We start from the raw sequence: 25,764 nt of genomic DNA, 5'->3' as shown, positions 1-25,764 counted from the left end.
GCCAAAATAGCCGTTAATTATATTAATGAAATGATTGTATCTTTTATCAATAATCCATTTCAAGAAAATGTGAACATCATAGAAATTTCAAATAAAATTAGTGGGCTGTTTGATATAAACCAATATGAAGTAGAACTTGAGGTAATAAACATTCAGAATAGTTTACATTTAAAATCAATAAACAATGAAGTCATTTGGAAGTATGCACATGAAAAATTCCCAATATTAACTGATATTGCTTGAAAAATTCTGTCGTGTTTCGGATTGACATGCTTGTCGGAATCTGCTTTTTCAAATACGACCGTCATAAAAAATCAAATAAGAAACCAAATTACAAATGATCATTGTCTGCGATTGGCCACTTCTTCATATCAACTTGACTATGAAAATATTGTGAGGTCCAAACAATGCCAAATTTCACATTAATTTTTTTTTTTTTAATCAACCAGCATTTCCTGTAACTTGTGAGTTTGTAATCAATCTGTTGCTATTTTCTAACCTTGGTTTTCCAAAATAGAGAAATAAATATTTTATTTCAATGTATATATTTATATATATATATATATTTTTTTGTTGTTGTTGTTGTTGTTGTATTAAAATATTAAAAGTGATATGTATTAAAGTATAGAATATGTATATGTATAAAAGAAATGTGTTAAAATAATTAAAATATTAAAATAATAAATTTTTAAATACACAAATAAAGTTTTTAGTTGTTTATTTGTGCGTAATCAGATATCAGGTTGTTGAAACGTGATCTATATAAGAGAGTAGATCACCGAATAACTTTTTATAGAAAAGTAGCTCACGTAGTAAAAAAAAGGTTGAACACCACTGCCCTATATTATGGGGTATATCTGAACCTTCATCCATTCTCTGAATGATTAGCTCATTCCCACGTGCATATCTTGGAATGTAAACTTAGCTTTTGAGACACATACGTGTAGATCTGGTAAGCAATACAAGAACATAAAAACTACATTTATAATCATCTGTATAGCAATGTTCTGGATATTTCTTCACAATTCAGGATTAAATTGAAGAAGATAATTGTGTAATGCATAGAAGTTGCTAATAGATCTTTGAGAGTTTTTGGAAACATCAGCCATGAAACACTCAGAAATCCTACATTAATTTGCCTATGATCTGAGAGACAGTCAGTCTCTGACTACAGTTAACCTGAATTCTCTGAATTATTTTTTTTTCTTTATCCAGCTCCTAGAAACCAGCTTGATGGTAATTAATTATTTTCACTTACAATTTGAATTATTTCTGCAACAGTTGAATTGAGTGCTGTTTGTCATACAGTTATATTTTGTGCTACAAAGATGCTGATTAGCAAAATATTAGTAACTCAATAAATTATTTATTTTGTTCTTGTAATTGCTTATACTGTAAAGCACTATTTTGAATAATCATCAACACCTGAGGGTATCATTATTTCTGATAATATGTTTAGTTTAAATTGTAAAAAAAAAAATAATAATAACAGTACTATTGTTTTCTATAATATAGTTCAGATATCTCTGTAGTTAAAGGACTATATGTTCTGGTCTGTTTTCAGACTTTGGAGTTTATGGTCACTCTTTTGTTTGTTGGGAGGTGGGGGGGTACATCGTGTGAAATTACAAATCACGAATTTTGTATTTATTGCTTGTGGCAAGTTAGATATGCGATGACATTTCTTGTTGGAATCTATATTCAAGCAATTGTTTGAACATATATTCATGTAGCTAATTTAAATCTGTTATAGCTGTTTTAGACCTATGTTTAGAGATGTGTGAGACCTCTTTTAGAGATGTGTTAAGCCTGTTTTAGTTAAAATCTGTTATATGGAAGCAAAATATGGACAATGAAGAAAATAAATAACATCAGCAGATGAAATTTTTAAGAACGAAATATTACACTAAACTAGATAAGAAAAGAAAATTTTACAAGAACTGCAATAAACATGAACTTTACAAACTATTAATTAATATTTATAGAAACAAATAGGGTGAATAGGGGAAAAACAAATAGGGGAAAATATTTATAGAAACAAATAGAAACAATTTATAGAAACAAATATGGGGTGCTTAAGGGTCAAAGCTGTATAACTGAGAGGAGACCTCCACATAGCCTTTAAAGGAATGCGGAGAACCGACCAGAGCTTCTGACCTAATGTCCAATCCTCACCTTCTCGTGGTGCACCCTGTTGGGTATCTACTTTGATACTGAACGAACGAGGATGGGCTGGCAATTTGGGATTTAGCCGACCAAATTGTATTCTTATTGGTTAAACCAAAATAAAAAATGATGGTACAACATGACAAAATTTCATGCCGGCTGGGGCGTCGCCCGGTTAAACAAGGCCCCCGTTGTTTTCGCCAGGGAACCAGGGCGAACAGCGAAAAGTCAGCTACTGGAACAAATCTGAAAACAAACCCCAACTCAACATCACCAGAGTTAAAGATCGGTACTATCAACGTAAGAAGCCTGAATGGCAAAGAAATGGAGCTAGCTGAGGAATTAGATAAGTACCAGATCGACATAATAGGGGTGACTGAAACAAAAAAGACCAAAACTGGTGAGATCTTTCTGAGCAATAAATACAAAATGTTATATTCAGGCAATAACAATCAAGGAAAAGGAGTAGCCATAGTATTCAACACAAAATACGAGGCTAATCTTCTTGAATGGCAGTCAGTCTCAAGTAGAGTAATGTGGGCAAATATGAGAATGGGGAACTGGACAATGAGACTTATTTGTGCCTATGGTCCCACAGAAGGTTCTACTAAGGTAGAAGTGGAGGAATTTTTTGAGGCTTTAGAAAAAGCAACTGACACAATGAAAAAGGAAAAGTTGGTCCTTGTTGGGGATCTAAATAGTAGAGTAGGAAATGATTGTGAGACATACAAAAATATTTTGGGAAAATTTGGAGAAAAGAGCAAAGCTAATAATAATGGCAAATATCTGTTGGATTTCTGCTCAGGACATGGACTGGTTATTACTAACACCATGTTCCAACATAAAAATGTGCACAAATTCACATGGAGAGAAGAGGCTAGGAATAAGAAAAGTCTCATTGACTATGTTATTGTTGATAGTGATGTTTTCTCCCTGGTGCAGGACACCAGAGTGTACAGAGGATTTGAAATTGGAAGTGATCACTATTTAGTCTTGAGCAGGATAAAATTGAATTTCATATTGAAAAGAATAACATGTAAGAAAGTTTTAAAGCGAATAAAAGTTGAGCAGCTCTCAGATGTGAACTGTAGACTAAAATACAGAAATATTATTGAAAAGAAAATGAAAGAGTTTGAGAACAGGAATCAAACCTTGGAGATTCAGTGGCAAACTCTGAAGGAAACATTGATTGATTCTGCCAGAGAGGCATGTGGTGAGGTTGTGTGCAAGGATAAAAAAATCAGAACTCCCTGGTGGACACAGGAAGTTAAAGAGGCAGTGAAGGAAAAGAAGACAGCATATCAAAAGTTCCTGGCAAATAAGTCAGCTTTTACTCTTACAGAATACAGAGACAAATGTAAGAAAGCTAAACAGTGTGTAAAACTAGCTAAGCAAAAGTCATGGGAGGACTTTGGCAAGAATATAGAAAATAAATATCAAGAAGGTGGCAAAATATTCTGGAGGTTGTTGAAGAAGCTTAGGAATGGAGGAAAGAGTGCTGTAAAAGGAATTAGAGATGATAAAGGTGAAATGAAAACAGGAGAAAAAGATATCCTTGAAGTATGGAGTAATTACTTTGAAAAACTGCTAAATGAAACAAGCAGTGATGACAGTACAGTGATAAAAAACACTGACCAGGCATGCAGTCAGGAATACATATCCATACTTGAAGTAGAAAAAGCCATCAAAGGCTTGAAATGTGGAAAGGCAGCAGGAGTAGATGATATTCGACCAGAAATGCTGAAGTATGGTGGTATAAGAGTCTTACAGTGGCTGCACTGCATAGTTCAGAAAGCCTGGACAGAGGGACGAATTCCCGATGATTGGAGTAGAGCTCTCATAGTACCCATATATAAAAATGGAAATAAAACTGAATGTGAGAATTACAGAGGTATTTCCCTACTGAGTGTTCCTGGCAAGATGTATGCAAGTATACTTGAGAAACGGTTGAGAAGAATTGTGGAAGAAAAGCTTGGTGAAGAACAAGCTGGATTCAGGCCAAATAGAGGCTGTCAGGATCAGATCTTCACTTTACGACAAATAGTCGAGAAAGCATGGGAATATAACAAAGATCTGTATTTAAGTTTTGTCGATTTGGAAAAGGCATATGACAAGGTGCCAAGAGAGAAGCTATTCAATACGCTGCAGTTATATGGTGTCAATGGGGCATTATATCAAGCAATACTTAGTCTTTATTTGAGTTGTGAGTCAGCAGTTAGAATTGAAGGAAGTACAGGAAGATGGTTTAATGTTAAATCTGGTGTGAGACAAGGATGTACATTATCCCCTCTGTTATTCATTATCTATATGGATCACATTATGAAGGAATGTGGTATTAAACCTGATATCAAAATTGGAGATGTTAATGTCAGCTCTTTGCTTTATGCGGATGATGTTATACTTCTAAATAAATCCGCTACAAGTCTGCAAGATTCTCTGACTAAATTGAATAGCTGTTGTAATAGATATGGTATGAAGGTCAGCAATAAAAAGACAAAGACAATGAAAATAGGCAGAATCATTGAAAATGTCAACTGTGTTGTGAATGGAGAACCTGTGGAACAAGTAAAACATTTCAGCTACTTAGGCACAATTTTTACTGAAGATGGTAAACTAGATATAGAAATAGACAACAGAATCAGCAAAGCTGGTATGGTGGGAAGTCAATTGAATAAATTCATATGGAATAAGAAAGAAATTAGTCGGAACACTAAATTAGCTGTATACAAGACTGTGTTCAAACCAATTTTAACTTATGGATCTGAGAGCTTGGTCAGAAGTAAAACACTTGACCAAAGACTAGAGACCGCAGATATGAGAGTCCTGAGAAAGATTAGAGGCGTGAACAGATGGCATCAATGGCAATATCATATTAAAAATGAGGATATTAGGAAAGAACTTGACATTGTCAGCATCCAGGAATGCATTAGCAGAGCTAATCTCAGATGGTATGGTCACTTAAATAGAATGGGAGAGGAAAGATTAGCAAAACAAGTGTTCTCTGCCAGGTTGGCAGGAAAACGACCCAGAGGAAGACCAAGATATAGGTGGATTGATACGGTACAAAGTGCCTTAGACGATAGAAATATAAGATCTGATAATGTTGGAGTCTTGACAAGTAACAGACTGATTTGGAGGAAAATTGTAGATTGGAAGTTAGTAATGATGTAATTTTTTCATGTAGTACTGTCATATCCTGTACACCCCTTGAGGGTACATGGCAGGAATTTGATGATGATGATGATGATGAGAAACAAATAGATTCACCACATGAGTAGGATGTCACAGAATATCCTACCCAAAATGAATAGTAAAGTATAAACTCAAAAGGGAAAAGAAATATGGGAAAACTCTTCAAAAGATGGTGTGAGGCTGTAACAGGCAAATAAGCCTAATACTCTGATTGCTAAAAGTAGAAGGTTATGATTTAGTAATTTCTCTTCAGGAATGAAAAGACAGCAGATGTTCCTCCCCCCCCCCTTTCTTTATTTTTTTATTTTCTACCTCTTTAGGAGTAAATTCATTGATGGGCATGCTTTATAATACTTAAAATTGATTATCATCATTATTCATGGAAACATTTATGCATAATAACCCTTATCAAATTGGTGTCAATTCTTTTTCTTTCAGGTTCTAAGCATCCTTATTTCAATAAATATAACTACTTCTGTAAGTGAAATGGGATATTTATAGCACTGTTGGTATAATGATATGGATGCATGCATGTTCATTGATAACTTCCATTAGCTTTCATCCACATCATGAAGAATTACTTTTCAGAGTGATTTATACAAAGTAATTTATCTGTTATGTATGCGATTTCTTATTAATTACTCCCAGATGGAGTAATAAATAAGAGCAATAATAGTTATTAGTTGCAGACTAATAGTTATTTTGGTCTTTCTTACTTATTCCTCTTTGCGCCATTGTGATCATAGGTCCTTGACCACAGATCTCTGTCTGACACTCTTTTGTGCTTCTCCCTTCATCTGTGTTAAGTTCTTTCCAATCTTTCTGAGCTCTTCTTCTACTCCTCTCTTTCTCTCGGCTCATCTTTGGTCTACCTCTATTGTCGCATATAATTTTGGTCATCCTCTATTTTTTTTTTTTTTTTTGGTTTAAGAAATGTTTATCATGAAATTTCTGTTATGTACCTTCATGGAATGTACAGAATGCTGTGATAGCACTATGATTAAGTTTATATTATTACTTTACTAGTTTGCTATCAACATTTTTCTTTAAAATTAATGTTATGTGTCAGGTCTCCAATATTGTCACATATAATTTTGGTCATCCTCTGTTTTTTTTTTTTCTTTTTTTCTGTCATCAGACAGATGTAAAAGACACTTTCTTTATGGATCTTTTCTCTCTCATTCTGTTTAATTGACGATAATATCTTTGATTAGCTCTCTGCACACACTCTTGAATTCTCCTTCTTCCTTTCCAGTAATAGGGCTAGTAGCCTGTTATAGTCTCTTCCCATCTTTTCCAAGGCCATCCCCTATTCCTTCTTCCTTGAGATCGCTATGTCTGCTGGGGAGTCTTCCTTCACTCATTCTTTCTGTGTGTTATCTCCATCTCACTCTCTAAAGATCAGTGTAGAGATCTAAAACAGATATCATCTCAAATTCCTTTAAGATATTGCTGCTACTTTTGAAATCTAGACTATTATATCCAGGTGTTTTGCACATAAATCTCATTTCAGAGCTTATCGGTCTTTTCTATCTGCTTGTATTATGATCCAAGCTTCTGAACCATGTTAGGATAGGTCTCTTGAGTTATGGATTCTTTTCTTGTTTTCTTGCTTATTAAATCTGGATTGAATATCTGATTGATAGTTTTTGTTATTCGTATATAATTGGTTATTTTATGTTGCATGTCTTTCTCTCTTTCATAAGATAACTGGTAGCCTAGATATCAGAATGTATTAACACGTTGTATAATATCATCGTTGATGCAAATTTTGCTTCTAATTGGTCTCGGCCTTTACATGCCATGACTTTGGTTTTCAAGGGGAGATTTCCATATTGTGTGTTTTTGCTCATTTAATGAAAAGGCTACTTGCTGTAGTGAATCTTCATTATCTTCAATTAGAACCTGATTGTTGGCGAAGAAAATTGTATGATATGTTAATGTAATCATTTATGTGAATGGCACAACTGGTTGTTTCCCACCCCTCTCTTATAATATTATTACAATAGATATTAAAGAGGAGTGACTATAGACTATGATACATCCTTGTTGGACACCTGCATTTATGTTCTGTGATTCAGATTTTTTGCAGCTATCTTTTAATGTAATTTGGTTATTGTTATATATATATATTGAAAATTGCTTTAATTAACCTGATTAGAAATGTTGTCATCTCTTTAAATTTCCAGTAGCTTATTACAATTGATTTCATCAAAAGCCTTTTTATAATCGATATAATATATGGATCTCTAAATTGAATTATCTTCTTTTTTCTATCAGGAGCTTGAGAGTGAAAAAGGCATCAGTTCAGGATCTGCCTTTACAGAAACCAATATGTTCCTATCCGAATGTATTTTCATAATATATGGTTAATTTAGTCTTTAAGAGACTTCAATATATTTTATATCCAGTGTTTAAAAGGCTAATGCCTCTATAGTTTTGATTCATTAATATTGCCTTTTTTTGAAGATGGGGATGATCATAGCATTTTGCAGTTTTCTGGTGGTAATTGGTCATTTAAGAATCATCACCATCAAATTCCTGACATGTACCCTCAAGGGATGTACAGGATATGATAGTACTACATGAAAAATACATCATTACTAACTTCCTATCTACAATTTTCCTCCAAATCAGTCTGTTACTTGTCAAGACTCCAACATTATCAGATCTTATATTTCTATCGTCTAAGGCACTTTGTACCGTATCAATCCACCTATATCTTGGTCTTCCTCTGGATCGTTTTCCTGCCAACCTGGCAGAGAACACTTGCTTTGCTAATCTTTCCTCGCCCATCCTGTTTAAGTGAGTGACCATACCACCTGAGATTAGCTCTGCTAATGCCTTCCTGGATGCTGACAATGTCAAGTTCTTTCCTGATATCCTCGTTTTTAATATGATATTGCCATTAATGCCATCTGTTCACACCTCTAATCTTTCTCAGGACTCTCATATCTGTCGTCTCTACTCTTTGGTCAAGTGTTTTATTTCTGACCCAGCTCTCCGATCCATAAGTTAAAACTGGTTTCAACACTGTCTTGTATACAGCTAATTTAATGTTCTGACTAATTTCTCTTTTATTCCATATGAATTTATTCAATTGACTTCCTACCATACCAGCTTTGTTGATTTTGTTGTCTATTTCCATATTTAATTTAACAACTTCACTAAAAATCATGCCTATGTATCTGAAATGTTTTACTTGTTCCACAGGTTCTCCATTCACAACACAGTTGATCTTTTTAACGATTCTACCTATTTTCATTGTCTTTGTCATTTTATTGCTGACCTTGTACCATATCTATTACAACAGTTATTCAATTTAGTCAGAGAATCTTGCAAACTTGTAGCGGATTTATTTAGAAGTATAATATCGTCTGCATAAAGCAAAGAGCTGACATTAACATCTCCAATTCTGATATCACGTTTAATACCACTTTCCTTCAAAATGTGATCCACATAGATAATGAATAACAGAGGAGATAATGTACATCCTTGTCTCACACCAGATTTAACATTAAACCATCTTCCTGTACTTACTTCAATTCTAACTGCTGACTTGCAACTCAAATAAAAACTAAGTATTGCTTGATATAATGCCCCATTGACACCATATAACTGTAGCGTATTGAATAGCTTCTCTCTTGGAACCTTGTCATATGCCTTTTCCAAATCGACAAAACTTAAATACAGATCTTTGTTATATTCCCATGCTTTCTCGACTATTTGTCGTAAAGTGAAGATCTGATCCTGACAGCCTCTATTTGGCCTGAATCCAGCTTGTTCTTCACCAAGCTTTTCTTCCACAATTCTTCTCAAACATTTCTCAAGTATACTTGCATAGATCTTGCCAGGAACACTTAGTAGTGAAATACCTCTGTAATTCTCACATTTAGTTTTATTTCCCTTTTTATATATGGGCACTATTAGAGCTGTACTCCAATCATCGGGAATTTGTCCTTCTGTCCAGGCTTTCTGAACTATGCAGTGCAGCCACTGCAAGACTCTTATACCACCATACTTCAGCATTTCTGGTCGAATATCATCTACTCATGCTGGCTTTCCACATTTCAAGCCTTTGATGGCTTTTTCTACTTCAAGTATAGATATGTATTCCTGACTGCATGCCTGGTCAGTGTTTTTTATCACTGTGCTGTCATCACTGCTTGTTTCATTTAGCAAATTTACAAAGTAATTACTACATACTTCAAGGATATCTTTTTCTCCTGTTTTCATGTCACCTTTATCATTTCTAACTCCTTTTATAGCACTCTTTCCTCCATTTCTAAGTTTCTTCAACAACCTCCAGAATATTTTGCCACCTTCTTGATATTTATTTTCTATATTCTTTCCAAAGTCCTCTCATGACTTTTGTTTAGCTAGTTTTACACAGTGTTTAGCATTCTTGCATTTGTCTCTGCATTGTCTAAGAGCACAAGCTGATTTATTTGCCAGGAACTTTTGATATGCTTTCTTCTTTTCCTTCACTGCCTCTTTAACTTCCTGTGTCCACCATGGAGTTCTGATTTTTCTATCCTTGCTGACAACCTCACCGCATGCCTCTCTGGTTGAATCAGTCAGGGTTTTCTTCAAGGCTTGCCACTGAATCTTAAAGGTTTGATTCCTGTTCTCAAACTCTTTCATTTTTTCTGCAATAATATTTCTGTATTTTAGTCTACAGTTCACATCTGAGAGCTGCTCAACTTTTATTCGCTTTAAAACTTTCTTACATGTTATTCTTTTCAATATGAAATTCAATTTTATCCTGCTCAAGACTAAATAGTGATCACTTCCAACTTCAAATCCCCTGTACACTATGGTGTCCTGCACCAGGGAGAAAACATCACTATCAACAATAACATAGTCAATGAGACTTTTCTTATTCCTTGCCTCCTCTCTCAATGGGAATTTGTGCACATTTTTATGTTGGAACATGGTGTTAGTAATAACCAGTCCATGTCCTGAGCAGAAATCCAACAGATATTTGCCATTATTATTAGCTTTGCTCTTTTCTCCAAATTTTCGAAATATTTTTCTATGTCTGACAATCATTTCGTACTCTGCTATTTAGATTCCCAACAAAGACCAACTTTTCCTTTATCATTGTGTCAGTTGCTTTCTCTAAAGCTTCAAAAAATTCTTCCACTTCTACCTTAGAAGAACCTTCTGTGGGGCAAAGGGCACATATAAGTCTCATTGTCCAGTTCCCCATTATGATATTTGCCCACATCACTATACTTGAGACTGCCTGCCATTCTAGAAGATTCGCCTGATATTTTGTGTTGAATACTATGGCTACTCCTTCTTTTCCTCGATTGTCATTGCCTGAATATAACATTTTGTATTTATTGCTCAGAAAGATCTCATCAGTTTTTGTCTTTTTTGTTTCAGTCACCCTTATTTTGTCAATCTGGTACTTATCTAATTCCTCAGCTAGCTCCATTTCTTTGCCATTCAGGCTTTTTATGTTGATAGTACCGATCTTTAACTCTGGTGATATTGAGTTGGAGTGTGCTTACAGATTTGTTCCAGTAGTTGATTCATCCTGATTTCCTGTTAAGAATTTTATTCATGAATTCTAGTAGTTTGTATCTGAAGTTTTTTCCAGAGAATTTTAAAACATTTGAATTCTAATGACAAATTACTTTCTAATATTTTCATTTTTAATATGATTCTGCCATTGATGACATCTATCCACTATATTAATTATTTTTCAGAACTCTCATTTCTTGTCTAGTCTTTGAACAGTAGTTATGTATCTCAGAGTAGGGTTAGAAATATAAGTTACAATATAATGATAAAACTTCTTTGATTAGACATGTCTCTTGTGTTTTTTTAGTATATGTTACCCGCAACTACCAGGACTACATTAAGCTTGGGTGTTGTATGTTCATCAAAGAACATACAACAGAATATATGACATGTAAGTGTAGGTAACTGTGTGTCTGTTGTGACTATCAGCTTACAAGACAGGTAAAATTTTTGAATATTATCTAGTCTGCTAGTTTAGTGTTTTGACTAATTTCTTTCTTATTCCATAAAATGTATTCATTTGGCTCCCATGATCAGGCATCACATATATTTGTATAATGCTTATTTTAAATAAATTAAAATCATGTTAATAATACATTCTTAACATAATTTTATCTAATTTTGCTAATATTTATACATGCTTTTCAGCTTTTATTGGTAATACATCTAATACAAATAGTTTTTGAGTAATTCATGTGAATAAAATATATAACACAGTATTTGTTTCTTCAGTATAGAATCTTGTTTATAAGTTCTTATTTATGTACAATGTTGTTCAGTAGCAATCTGCCCAAGGGCAATTACAAAAGCTATGTTACTTGCACACTGAAACACATTCATCAAGATGTGGGGTTAGCCCATTGGTTTACTGGACAGAGAAAAATTCCTCAGGAAAAACTACTGCAATAATCCTTATTGGATAAATTCCATAGGCTAGAAATGTTATCCTATATGTAGCATGAGATGGTATGATGTTATAAAGACCATACACTAGTGGCCAAAATTGTGGAAACCTTTTGGAAAAAGTGTATTTTTGAGGTTTGATGCTCATAACACCACTTTTTTTTTGGTGTAATACCATAAAATTATATATCGATGGAAAGATAATTTAATCAAGAATGTAATGCAGCAAAGTTTGTTCAATTATCTGTATTCTATGAAAAGTTATAGCTAAATAACCAGAAAAAAGAAGGCACAACTTGCTTAAGTTGATATGAAGTAGCTTTCCTTCATTTGAATGTAGCCAATCAGCATGAGTGTTTAGAGAGCCAATCAGGTGTCATATTGTTTTGGCAATGAGCCAATAAGGTCACAGTAGGATTCAGTTATTGATGTCATGTATTGGAGCTGAGAGGAGGGCATTTGTCAGTGTGTTATATGATTGCTATCAAGTTAGGTTTTTTTTGTGTTGTTTCATTTAGTGAGCTTGTAAAACATAATAAAATTAAAGAAATGGCACAAAGAGTTGACTGGTCACCCAGAAAGCGATGTAAAATAGTACTATTAAGTGAACAAGGCTACAGTTATAAAGAAATTAGAAGAAACATTGGTGGAAACTTAACCAAAGGTGGCATTTCTAAATTTTTGAAGAGGTATAAGGAGACTCAGTCACTACAAAACCAGACTGGTAAAGGCAGGAAAAGGTGCACAATAGCAAGTGATGATAGAAGAATTGAGAGACTGTGCCTACATAACAGAAGAAAATCATCTGGATGTATACAAGATGAAATGGCACAATACAATGTGAAGTTCAGTGCAAGGACTGTTCAGCGCAGACTGCAGGAATTTGGTCTAAATGCTAGAATTCCACAAAAAAGGTCATTTTTATCTCTCAAACAAACGTTGAAAAGATTAAACTGGGCTGAAACCCATGCTAACTGGACAGTGTTATTTGGAGTGATGAGACCAAAATCTCCCTGTTTGGTAGTGATGGCATAAAATACGTAAGGAGAAGAATCGGAGAAGATTTGCATCCTTTTATTGCATCATTATACCTACTGTGAAACACCCACTTAGTGTTATGATCTGGGGTTTTATGGCATGAAAAGATGTTGGCAGAATTTGCGTGATTAATGGGAATATAAATGCTCAGAAATACGTAAATGAAATACTTGAACCCAAACTGAAGCCTTCCGCACGTGATCTTTTCCAAGATAATGAAGCATTTATATTTCAACAGGATTCAGCTCCATGTCATGTTGCTGCTGTGTGCAAAAAGTGGTTTCAGGATAATCATATTCCACTGCTGAAATGGCCTGGGAATAGCCCAGACCATTCAAAAATCTGTGGAGCCAACTAAAGAAACTTGTTAGTCAGAAGCAACCCACCAATAAAACCCAATTAATAGAAGCACTAATTCAATATTGGTTTCACATTATAACAGCTGCAGAACTAAAAAACTTGGTTCACTGCATGGGCGTTGTAAGGCCGTAATTAACGCTAAAGGTTACCCAACTAAGTATTAACTCACATTGTGAGAATTTTTGTATATCTCATTTTTTCTATGTGTTTCACTTTTCTTCTTTATAACTGCTGTTCTAATAAAAAAATCCTTCATAAAAGTTGTTGCATTACAATCTTGATTAAATTATCTTTCCATTGATATATAATTTTATGGTATTACTCCAAAAAAAAAAAAAGTGAAGTGGTGTTATGAGCCATCAAACCCCAGAAATACATTTTTTCCAAAAGGTTTCTGCAATTTTGGCTACTAGTGTACCTTCAAATGAGATCTGAATTTTTATTCTTGTTAGCTGTATAAAGGCATGTATGTTGACTGTTGTATGTACCCCTTGGTATTGATGTTAACAAGTTTCTTAAAATCCAGCATTATTTATTACTGATGATTTAAAAAAAAAAAAAAAAAAAGATCCTGAGTTTGTGTCTCCTGGATATATGTGTGTGGACAGTACATGCTATGTACATTTTCTCTGACTCAGGTTCATATTTTATTAGTGCTTACTCTCTGCAGTAGCAAACATTTGAGAGGTACTTTTTGTGATGGACTGCAGTGCCCATGTGGTCTGCTGCTAAAGACTTAATGGTCATACATCTGTTCTTTTAAACTGCATAACCATGGCTTCAGTACTGATGTCAACATGTTGACCAACTATGTCTAAATATGGCATATCTACCATAAACTGTGGAGAAGGGTTCCAATCCTTCTTAGTTGTTTTCAACATATACACACTTTCATGAACTATATGTATTTTGCAAGAATTGTTTACTACTTGATCAGAAAATTTAATCATGATGTGCTTATTTAGCTTGGATGGATTTGGAGTGAAATATATTTTAACAGTCATTGCCAAATCACACAGTTCCTTTCCCTTTGAAACTGCTGATATTGTTGGTGTCAGTCCTCACTACCAAAAACTGGAATCCTTGAACAGTATATTGCATTACTGGCAGGTTTCTATTGAAACACTTATAGGTTTTTAACAACTAACATGTTATAAATTGTTCTCTGTTTTTATTCATTTAGAGAAAGGTAGATTCATTTCATTTAGTATGGGCATGGAGGCTAATGGCTGTAGTTTGTCATCTTCTTAGAAGGATTTCTACCGATTATATAAATTCTGAAATTAAAAGAAAGGTTCAGGCAATTCTGGCCTTTTTGGTTAAGAATCATGTGATAACAAAGCCAATGAATAAACCTGATGCCTTAATGTAAGTATTGAGAAAAAACTCTAGTTCAGTATTTTTGAAATTTTGTTTTAAATTACAAATTAAGAAAATATTTCTTACTTAGTATCAGTTTTCACCTGGGAATGATATATGTATACCTATTTTTAATAGTCAGCCTGGTTGGTTGAGTGGTTAGCTTGCCCACTCTGTAACCAACAGGCTGTGGGTTTTAATACCATCATGAGCATGGATATTTGTGGAAAGCACTTCTGCAAGTTTACCACTTCTTCTTCTTCTGGCAATGACTTAACTCCCAAAACCCCTTGAGGTATGGGAGGGATGATACTTCTGATAAGTGATGTCAAATATGCAAAACGGGGTGCTTAAGGGTCAAGGGGTAGTTAAGGGTCAAAGCTGTATAACTGAGAAGAGACCTCCACATAGCCTTTAAAAGTTATGTAGAGGAATGCAGAGAACCGAACTGGGCTTCACCTAATATCCAATCCTCACCTTCTCATGGTGCACCCTGTTAGGTATCTACCTGGTTATTGAACAAACGAGGATGGGCTGGCAATTTGGGATTTAGCCAACCAAATTATATTCTTATTGTCTTGAACCACGATGTAGAATGATAGTACAACATGACAGAATTTCATGCTGTCTGATGCATTGTCCGGTTAAACAAAGTCCCTGTGTTTTCCCCAGGACAAACAGCGCAAAAAGTCAGCTACAGGAACAAATCTTAAAAGGCAAAGAAATGGAACTAGCAGAAGAATTGGATAAGTACCAGATTGACATATATAGGGGTGACTGAAACACAAAAAGACAAAAACTGGTAAGATCTTTCTAAGCAATAAATACAAAATGTTATATTCAGGCAATAACAATCAGGGAAAAGAAGGAGTAGCCATAGTATACAACACAAAATATGAGGCGAATCTTCTTGAATGGCAGGCAATATCAAGTAGAGTGATGTGGGCAAATATCATAATGGGGAACTGGACAATGAGACTTATTTGTATCCTTTGTCCCGCAGAAGGTTCTTCTAAGGTAGACATGGAGGAATTGTTTGAAGTTTTAGAGAAAGCAACTGATACAATTATGAAGGAAAAGTTGGTCCTTGTTAGGAATCTAAATGGCAGAGTAGGAAATGATTGTCATACAGAAATATTTTGGGAAAATTTGGAGAAAAGAGCAAAGCTAATAATAATGGCAAATACCTGTTGGATTTCTGCTCAGGACATGGAGTAGTTATTACTAACACTATGTTCCAACATAAAAATATGCACAAAATTCACATGGAGAGAAGAGGCAAGGAATAAGAAAAGTCTCATTGACTATATTATTGTTGATTGTAATGTTTTTTCACTGGTACAGGACATTAGGATGTAAAGAGGATTTGAAATTGGAAGTGATCACCATTTAGTCATGAGCAGGATAAAATTGAATTTCAATTTTATCCTGCTGCTATCAATTTTATCAAGATGTGAACTGTAGACTAAAAGACACAAATATTATTCAAGAAAAAATGAAAGAGTTTGAGAACAAGAACCAAAACCTTGGAGATTCAGTGGCATGCCCTGAAGAAAACATTGATTGATTCAGCAAGAAGGGTGCACCAATGTTAGCAATGAAGAGCGCAGTGGCCAGCCAAATGTGGTGACACGATTTGGTGAAAAGAGTGAACATGAAAATTTGTGAGAATCATTGTTTGACAATTACAGAACTTTCTTTTGAATTCCCAGAAGTTTCACTCTCAGTCATTCATGAAATTGTGACAGAAAAGTGGGATATAAGAAATTGTGTGCTGATGATACACATAAGTAGAAATAAGTGGAATCAGCTCAAAACTTTTTGGAGCATTACAAAAATGAAGGAGATGAACTTTTTTCTCGTTTCATTCACCTGGTCAATGAAACACGGATTTCATACATAAATGTTGAAATCCGTGTTTCAATGCTATAGCACCATTCATCATCATCGAAAGCAGAAAAATTCAAACAGGCCGTTGGTCAAAAAAATTATGGCCACTGTCTTCTGGGACTGAAAAGGGATCTTGCTCACAGATTTTCTTCAGTGAGGAACTGCAATTAATGCTGATGCATATTGTGAAACACTGAAGAAATTCAGACCAGCAATTCAGAACAAAGATGAGGAATACTGTCATCAGGAACCATGCTTTTGCATGACAACATTCAAGTTCATGCTGCAGCTTGAACTGTCCAGCAAATACAGAAGTTTTGGTGGGAACTTTTCAACCATCTACCCTACAGCCCCACCCTCATGTCCAGTGGCTCCCTTCTCAGCACTTTGAAGATGAGGAAATTGAAGAACAGTGTGACTTGGTGGTTCAACTCACTGCCAGCAGACTTTTTTTTGACTTGGGTATGAATAAGCTGATTCCACGATAACAAAAATGCCTTGAAGTAAATGGCAACTATGTTGAAAATTTATGTAGGTAAAAAAATATATATGTAGGTATTTTAGCATATAATAAAACATTTTTCTTCTCTACCAGTTTTTTTTTTTTTTTTGTTTTGTTTTAAATTGTTGACTGGACATTACTTTCTGAATGCACCCTGTATTCTTGCCTCTGAGAATGCAGTCAGATATTGCATCCTTCAAACATCCTTTAACTGCTTCCATGCTTTGCTGATTCTGCTACTACACAGTTTCTCTAATACTAAGGCACTGCTTTAAGTTATTTTTTCAGTTTATTATAATCACCTGTCTTATATATTCCATGTGCACCTTTTTAATCAGAGTTCTCCCAGGTCAAGATTGCATGATCACGCTCACCTTTTGCATGCATAACAGCCAACCCATTTATAGACAGCTTAATCCTCAGATTCTTTTACAAAATTCATTGTTCTTGTGCCATTAGTTTCTTCCATCACATACTGCTTAGAGTAGTTATCTTTCAGTAATTCTAATAAATTCTTATACCCTAGACATGTATGCTTTCTCCACCCACCAATATGTATCCCTATAATCAAAATCATCTATAATGATAGTCTTCTTTATCCATAAGATTTATCTGTCTATGGAGTAGTCCTCTTCCGATAATGCTGTTTGTAACCGCATCTAATTATGGATTTTGTCTATCTCACACCAGTCTCAATTACTCATACTATTGCTACATATCACTATCCATAAGATTTATCTTATGGATGGTGATGTGTAGTAGTCACCCTCTTCCGATGATACTGTAAAAATAATCATAATTTAAAATTCTGAATATTTTTACGTATTGTTTATGTTAGTATGTTTATTAGTTTTAGTTTCATATCATGCATTGTCGGCACTTGTGATGTGCCCGTTTTGAAATTGTTTTGTGAAAGTGATATGTAAAGCATTTAAAAAAATTTATGTACTTACTGGATTTGATATTTGTATTACTTACAGGAATTTTATTGTAGTTTTAAATTATCAAAAGATGTGTTTGTTTTATGAAGACATTCTCTTATTGCTAACGGAGATAACGTGCCAGCCATTATATTTAGTTTCTCGCTTACCAGTTTCATGGAGTGCACATGCTCGCCGAGAAGTTTGATGTGTTTGGTATCAGGGCAACAGTGATTGCTTGTGATTGCTTGTGAATATCAGTGATTGCTTGTGAAAATACTGGTGGTGGTGGTGGTGGGCAGTAGATGGTGTTGGTGGAGATGGAGAGTTGTAGAGTAGGTGCCATCCCTCAATGAGTCTTTGGACTCCTTGGAGGTGTCACATAATAATAATAATATCACAATTAGACGATGACCATGATGAACACTTACATTTCCAGCAAGACGAAGCACCTCCTCATTACCTAACAGACGTAAAGTTCTACGTCACCACCCGTTTTCCAGGCAGATGGATTGGTAGAGGGACACCTGTAGCATAGCCACCACATTCTCCCAACCTTAGATAGTTAGATTTTTTCTTGTTGGCTTTGTGAAAGATTGAGTGTTTGTACCATCAGTACCAGTCAATTTGGATCAGCTTTATCCCAAAATTACTGCTGCCATTGCTGAAGTTATGCCAGATATGCTCTGCTGCATGTGGTAGGAAATTGATTAGAGATGGTATGTCTGTAGAATTACTGCAGGCAGTCATATCAAACTTTAACTGTCTTTGTTGAAACTTCAAGTGTTATATTACATTTGCATGATAATAAAAATTCTTCATATGTTGCTATTTACTTTCTGTTGTCATTCAAAGTTGTATACCCTTTTGAAATACCATGTATTTCAGCAAAGTTCTTAGAAAATATTTACCTCTGGACAAAGGCACAATTAATAGCTATATTATCAAGCATAGAATGAAGAACCCAGATGTGACTAATGCTTCACTTGACATCGCACGGTATTTCTTTAGTTAGCAAACAAAGAACACTGAATAGAAATAACTGGTTGGATGCCGAGAAGAATATCATAGCATACAAAACAGAGAGGAAAATTCGAACAGTATAGATCGCGAATTTCCATAAATTTAAGGAATAAAATGGCAGTTTTTTTTTTAAGAAGTGCATGAACATAGTCTGTTTACACAGTTGATACATATCTACATGGGATGGCTCTCAAGTATCTTTGCAGGTGTAGCTCCTACTGACAAGACCAAATAATAAGGTGTGACACCTTTTGGCAACTGGTATATGGAAATATGACTTCTCTATTACTTCCGTCTTAGTATCACCACCTCTGGGTCTGGCTCCCACTGATGAGACCTCAATAAAGGTCGAAACCGGTCTGGGTAGTGACCCTTCCCTCAATGCATAGCATTATATATGTGTGCTAGGAGATGTGCTTTGCATTATGGGATACTAAGGCAAGTTATGAGAAGTTACACTACCTTTGCCACGAGTTGCCCCAGTCCTGGAAATACCTCAGGTGCAAGCTTTGTTTACTTACACTTGGATAAAGGATTAAACCAAATATATAATTGTAAGACCAATAAAGATAAAAGCTGGTCTGGGAAGTGACTCAACTATCATGTATGACAGTGCACATCATTTGAATTAAATGTACTGTATATTTTGTGTATTTTGGATATGGTGAGCACCAAAAATGGCAGACTAAGAATGTATAGTATTTTTTCAAACAAACATTATTATATGGATGTGAAGCATGAATAATAAGAGAAGGAAATAAAGAAAAGAATCACTGCAGCAGAAATGAAATATATTAGAAGAATAACAGGTAATCTAGAATAAATGACATATGAAAGAATGCTCACTACAATGATAAATTATATCCAAGCAGGTTAAAGAAATAGAAGCAGAACAATGAAATACTGTGCTGAGATTGAAACTGGTCACATAGCCTACATTTGTGAAAGGAGGAGGAAGAAGATGAAAAGGAATATAATTTCTTGTCACGTAGTTGCCAGTAAATAGTAAAGTTAAGACTAACAGTTTGCAGATTCATGTATAAGTTAAAAATCATTCACAATGTTTGGTTATTTATTTTATTTGCTTGGTTCCACTGCTGAATGTACACAACTGCAAATATGTGACTTTATATGTCTTACTGCAAAGCTGAAATTTTTTGTGCTGCTGTACAAAAGCTTATGCACCACTGATACAAAACCAGAGAAACTGTATTGAAAAGTGATCCATTTGTACATTTTCTGTTGTTGTTATGTGAATACTTGGGCAATATTTCCCGACTTAACAAAACATTATCAAAAGCTAATTTCACAACTCTTTATGTTAAAAATACCAAGCAATTTTAAACCTGGTTTTACTCCATTTCCCAAGTAAGCAAACAGACAAACAAGTCAAGTTTGCGCCTGCAAGTGATGCAAGTCTAGCTGATCCTACAGGTAGTGCAAGACCAAGGCAACTTGTGGTAAAGGTGGCATAAACTCTGATCACTAATCTTAATAATTACCCTTAATGCCAAAACACATCTCCAAGAAGGGGATGTTTGATGTTTTGTATTAAAGGCAAGGGGCCACTACCCAGACCGGTTTCGACCTTTATTGAGGTCTGGGTAGTGGCCCCTTGCCTTTAATACAAAACATCAAACATCCCTTTCTTGGAGATGTGTTTTGGCATTAAGGGTAAATATTAAGATTAGTGATCAGAGCTTATGCCACCTTTACCACGAGTTGCCTTGGTCTTGCACTACCTGTAGGATCAGCTAGACTTGCATCACTTGCAAGTGATGCAAGTCTAGCTTGTATATATGTATATATATATATATATATATATATATATAATTTTTTTTAAAAAAAAATGTATTAACTTAAAATATAGTTTTATAAGTTTACTACTTTTATTAGTGATCAGATTAGCAAGGTAGAGTGGGGTCATTTCACTTCAGAAGCAGTTGCAGACATTTGGAGATGCATAGAGTTTTATTTAGCAGCTGTAGAGAATGCAGAATTTGAAGCCATATGCAAAGATGCTGTTCGGGCACTGGAGACTGGATCTCTTCAGTCTGTGCACCCAATTATCGACTGTCTGAAATTACTACTTCCAAAGGTTTGTATATTTGTGAACAAGGTAGCTTCTCTTATAGATACTCATTTATTTATTGTAATTAGTTTTTTTTTTTTTATGATGAATTTGTGGTTGATTTTGATTGTATACAATTTTGTTTAGATGTTTAATATTTCAAAGTAGGAGAATTCTGACTGATGACTATCGAAACTTGTTTATGAATATGTCCATTTAGCAATGTTACAGACTAAAGATAGACCTCTATTTCTCTCCTGTTATTACTTACCTAATATTATTATTATACACAAGCAAAAATAATATATATTCTAACCCTAGCTGACTGTTCTTTTTTGAAATGAATAACACAAACTTTTATAAAATTCATAATTAATAATTCTATCTATTTACTTGTTACTTTAATAAAAATGGAGTAAATACCACCTAGATCCTTGGATGGTAGATGACTTTCATTGCTTAGGGAAACACCATCATCTTGCTTATTTGAAGCCTGAAGTGACCGATGTTTTAGTCTCCAAAGCAAGGTCATTTTATCTTCCCCATCACTCTTCCTAAATGCAGTGCATAAGATACCATTCAAACATATGCTAAGCATATTGTAGAGAACTAGAACCTCCATTTGAGGGTACAGCTGATTTGTAGAACTACTTTACTGATGCATTACCTTTGCATTCAGTACACAAGACTGAACAGGTGATGGTACTGCATCAGGAGAATTCCTGACAAGCTACTGTGTTATCCTGCTGCTACAATCAACAGACCTGGAGGAGATCTGGTATTGTGATATGTAAGAGGCACTGTTGGAGCCACATTGTGTCCAGAAATTTGGTTTGCTGTTTGTGCAAAAAACTCACAGCATAAAAAATAATATAAATAATTGTGGTGGCATTGTGGATTTGAAAGGGGAAAAAAAAATTTCACAAAACACAGTACTTAAAAAAATTATTTAAAACGGCATATTTGTGCATTCATGTCTTATAATGTGCTATGCCAAAGAATTCCAAAATTATAAGTCTGCAAGATTCTCTGACTAAATTGAATAGCTGTTGTAATAGATATGGTATGAAGGTCAGCAATAAAAAGACAAAGACAATGAAAATGGGCAGAATCATTGAAAATGTCAACTGTGTTGTGAATGGAGAACCTGTGGAACAAGTAAAACATTTCAGCTACTTAGGCACAATTTTTACTGAAGATGGTAAATTAAATATAGAAATAGACAACAGAATCAGCAAAGCTGGTATGGTGGGAAGTCAATTGAATAAATTCATATGGAATAAGAGAGAAATTAGTCAGAACACTAAATTAGCTGTATACAAGACAGTGTTCAAACCAGTTTTAACTTATGGATCTGAGAGCTGGGTCAGAAGTAAAACACTTGACCAAAGACTAGAGACCGCAGATTTGAGAGTCCTGAGAAAGATTAGAGGTGTGAACAGATGGCATCAATGGCAATATCATATTAAAAATGAGGATATTAGGAAAGAACTTGACATTGTCAGCATCCAGGAATGCGTTAGCAGAGCTAATCTCAGGTGGTATGGTCACTTAAATAGAATGGGAGAGGAAAGATTAGCAAAACAAGTGTTCTCTGCCAGGTTGGCAGGAAAACGACCCAGAGGAAGACCAAGATATAGGTGGATTGATACGGTACAAAGTGCCTTAGATGATAGAAATATAAGATCTGATAATGTTGGAGTCTTGACAAGTAACAGACTGATTTGGAGGAAAATTGTAGATAGGAAGTTAGTAACGATGTAAATTTTTCATGTAGTACTGTCATATCCTGTACACCCCTTGAGGGTACATGGCAGGAATTTGATGATGATAATATTCTCTGACCTAAAATTTCTGTACCTCATTCTGTCCCATTCATTTTTGTCTTTGCTGTTTTCCATATTCTAATGATTTTCCCACCCTTTTCAAATTTTTGTTCCTGATGTTTAGTCTAAACATCAGGAACAAAAGTTATTCCTGATGTTTAGTTTATGATACTGCTTAGCTGAACTATCTAAGCAGTATCATAATTTTCTGATATGTACACTCAAGGGATATAGACATTTTTTTATTTGTCAGGTTTCCAATATTGACAGATGGTTTGTTTTGGTCTTCTGATCTAGAACAGAATATATCAATTCACCCAAGTCCTCTTCCTGCTATCCTGCAACTCAAAACTTTTTTTTTCTTTTCCCTCATCGTTCCTCTACCCCTCTGAGCTTTTCTTTAGATCACTCCCACATAAGAGTTGCAGAACCTATAGAAATTGATGTCATGTGTGAGCAAGAGTTAAGAGGGAAGTGTTGTGTCCTGAATGATCATTAAAAAGGTTTATATTAAAATATTCAGGTCACAACATTAATTCTACTCAGGCAGAGAACATGGAACGTTGGCAATAGAAAAAATAAATTGTTTGTGAATACAGGTCAAGATAAAGTTTAAGGAATTGTATAAAATTGTATAAAGTGTTTAAATATGATCTGTATTAAGTGTGGGCCTGATAATAGAAATCCATGTAAGCTGGCAAAATCCGTTTGAAAAACCAGCCTCTTGCACTGAAATAGTAAAGCCTGTGAGTCAGGGTTCAAAGGTCACTTTTACCGTCCTGCATTATGAAAGTATTGGAAAGGGAAACCTAAGCGTCTTCCAGGAATAGGAGGCAGACACACGTGCGAAGAAATAATAGAGGGAGCTAATGAGATTGACGTGGACACACGTGACCAAGTTGGCGCATATCGCAAATATCGAGATTTTCTGAGAGGAGAAAATTGAACAAAAGGGCCTTGCATGAAGATTCGAACGCTCTTATCTTTTTTCTTCCTGGATTCCTGATCTCTTGGAGTGGTCCTGCTCGTCATAGGAGGGAAGTCCCTGGCCAGTCGCGGAAGGCGCTTAGTTCGTCCGTTGTAGCATTCGTATTGGGCCAAGCTATGTCCGTGTTCTAGGATAGCTGTGATGTTGTCGTACGACGGAAGGACTAAATTGAGCCATCCATTCAAGGCGACGTTACCGTGCCACCTCCCATGTTTCCCTCGGAGATTCTACTCGCACAGATCTACGGAAGATATCCTCCAAAGCGATTACATTTGAAGGCCTTGATGATTAGACAAGGCGGGAACAAGTTTTAAGAGTTCAAGGACAGAAATGGTAATGTAGATTTTTGAAATACTAATTCCAGTTGTAAGAAGAGAGTGAATTTCCTGTGTGAACGTTTAAATTGGACTGAACTTAAAGAACTGTAAGAGTAGCCTACAACTAGATACGTGTCCGAGACAGTGTTAAGAATTGTTTGCCCAAGAAGCCGAATAGATACAAGATCATGTTAAACTAAAAGTGTAATTGTGCTGATGTGTTCACTGATAGCGACGTGTATCCGAATGGCTTAATGATAATCTATGAATTGTATTTTATGATTGTATTTAAGGTTATTAAGATTTAGTATGTGTGATAAGTACAAGTTAATTAGAGCTCTTGATCTGAGTTGAGTGCAACCATATTATCCTGTTTTAAAATGTATTATAGTGTATCACCTTAAAGCTCATTAAATTGTTTCATTCATGTATTTGCCTGATCTGGCTATATTATATGAATTCAAAACTACCGCTCATAAAAATAACAACGAACCAAGCGGGATAAACCCATGAATACTAATGCAATAAGTAAGCTGCGACTGTAAGAAAGAAAAGGACAAGCGAGGGGGAGATAAATTTATGCTCGGTCAAATAATCATTAGCTCTCTAAAGGGGTCACCCTGAACAAGAATCCTTTCTACCTAGGTATTAGCTGGCGCAGCTTAAATATAAATGTATTAATACTTATAGGGTGAACTTCTTCAGATTGTTTGTTTAGGACATAGAGAGGCCAATAGGACTGCAAAGCACTGAAGGAGAGAATAATTGATTGTAGAGTTTAAATTATAAGGGATAAATGTGTATAAGTAAGGTATACAGTGTTAGACGAGTTTTGAATTTAAGAAAGATAGAATATTGGATTAGTTAAGAAAGAGTAGATAAAAGGTAAATAACTAATTAAGTAAAGATAGTAAAGACAAAGGATAAGAAAAAGTCACAACATAAATGGTGCAGCTGGTAGAATAAAGGAAAGATATAAAACAATAGAAGTTAATCTAAACGATTAGAGTACAAACGTATTATAACAAATAAGTAGAGAGATAAATAATATAAGAAACGATCGCAACAGAAGGAATCTCTTGATGTTTGAAGAGCTGGAGGTTGTAATTTTTAGAGAATACATTAATGAAAAATGGGAAAGGCTGTTTCAGAGAATGGGATAGGTGAATGCTAGTTCTGCTGAACAAAACTCATGAAAGTATTTCTAGGAAAACAAACCCAATGCAGAAAAAAACTGTCTCTGACAGCTAGAGAAAAGTTTGTGAGAAAGGAGTTGTCAGTTAGCTGAATTCTCCTCAAGAATTTTTAGAGATTTGAGCACCACCTCAGATGTGAGAGTAATATTTCGAGGGTTGGGCAGATTTGGGATTTATACAGATTTAACTATTGGATGGGTGAAACGTACATCTTGAGCAAAAAGGTTGCTAAGTTTTTTGGATGTTGAGGATGCTATAGGAGTGATGTGTTTGTGTCAGGAAAGGCTACAGATAAGTTTCAGTCCAAGAAAAAAGAGAGAGAGAGAGATCTTGACTGTTGAGCTGATTATTATCATATTTAAAAAAAAAAAAAAAGAAGAAGAAGAAGAAAGAAAAAATTGTGTTTTAGAAGCAACTAGGTTATCATTCCATTGAGGGATAATGTGGAAGTCGGTGTTCATGGCACTGGTTATCTCTTCAA

The 25,764-nt window shown here is 34.9% G+C and overlaps 1 protein-coding gene across 1 annotated transcript in view; it reads left to right on the top strand.

Annotated features, from left to right (window-relative positions):
* Positions 1 to 25,764, top strand: part of LOC150097598 (tRNA (guanosine(18)-2'-O)-methyltransferase TARBP1) — a 230,785-nt gene that overhangs the window by 111,052 nt on the left and 93,969 nt on the right. Inside the window, 2 exon segments of the mRNA XM_090406955.1 lie at positions 14,375 to 14,559; positions 20,782 to 20,983. Coding sequence (XP_090263081.1) covers positions 14,375 to 14,559; positions 20,782 to 20,983 — 387 coding nt within the window.

Source organism: Typopeltis vanoorti, chromosome 17, assembly GCF_054136105.1.
Source record: "Typopeltis vanoorti isolate ZY-2024b chromosome 17, IOZ_Tvanoo_1.0, whole genome shotgun sequence".
NCBI lineage: Eukaryota > Metazoa > Arthropoda > Arachnida > Uropygi > Thelyphonidae > Typopeltis > Typopeltis vanoorti.
This window is presented reverse-complemented; position numbering and strand designations above follow the sequence as displayed.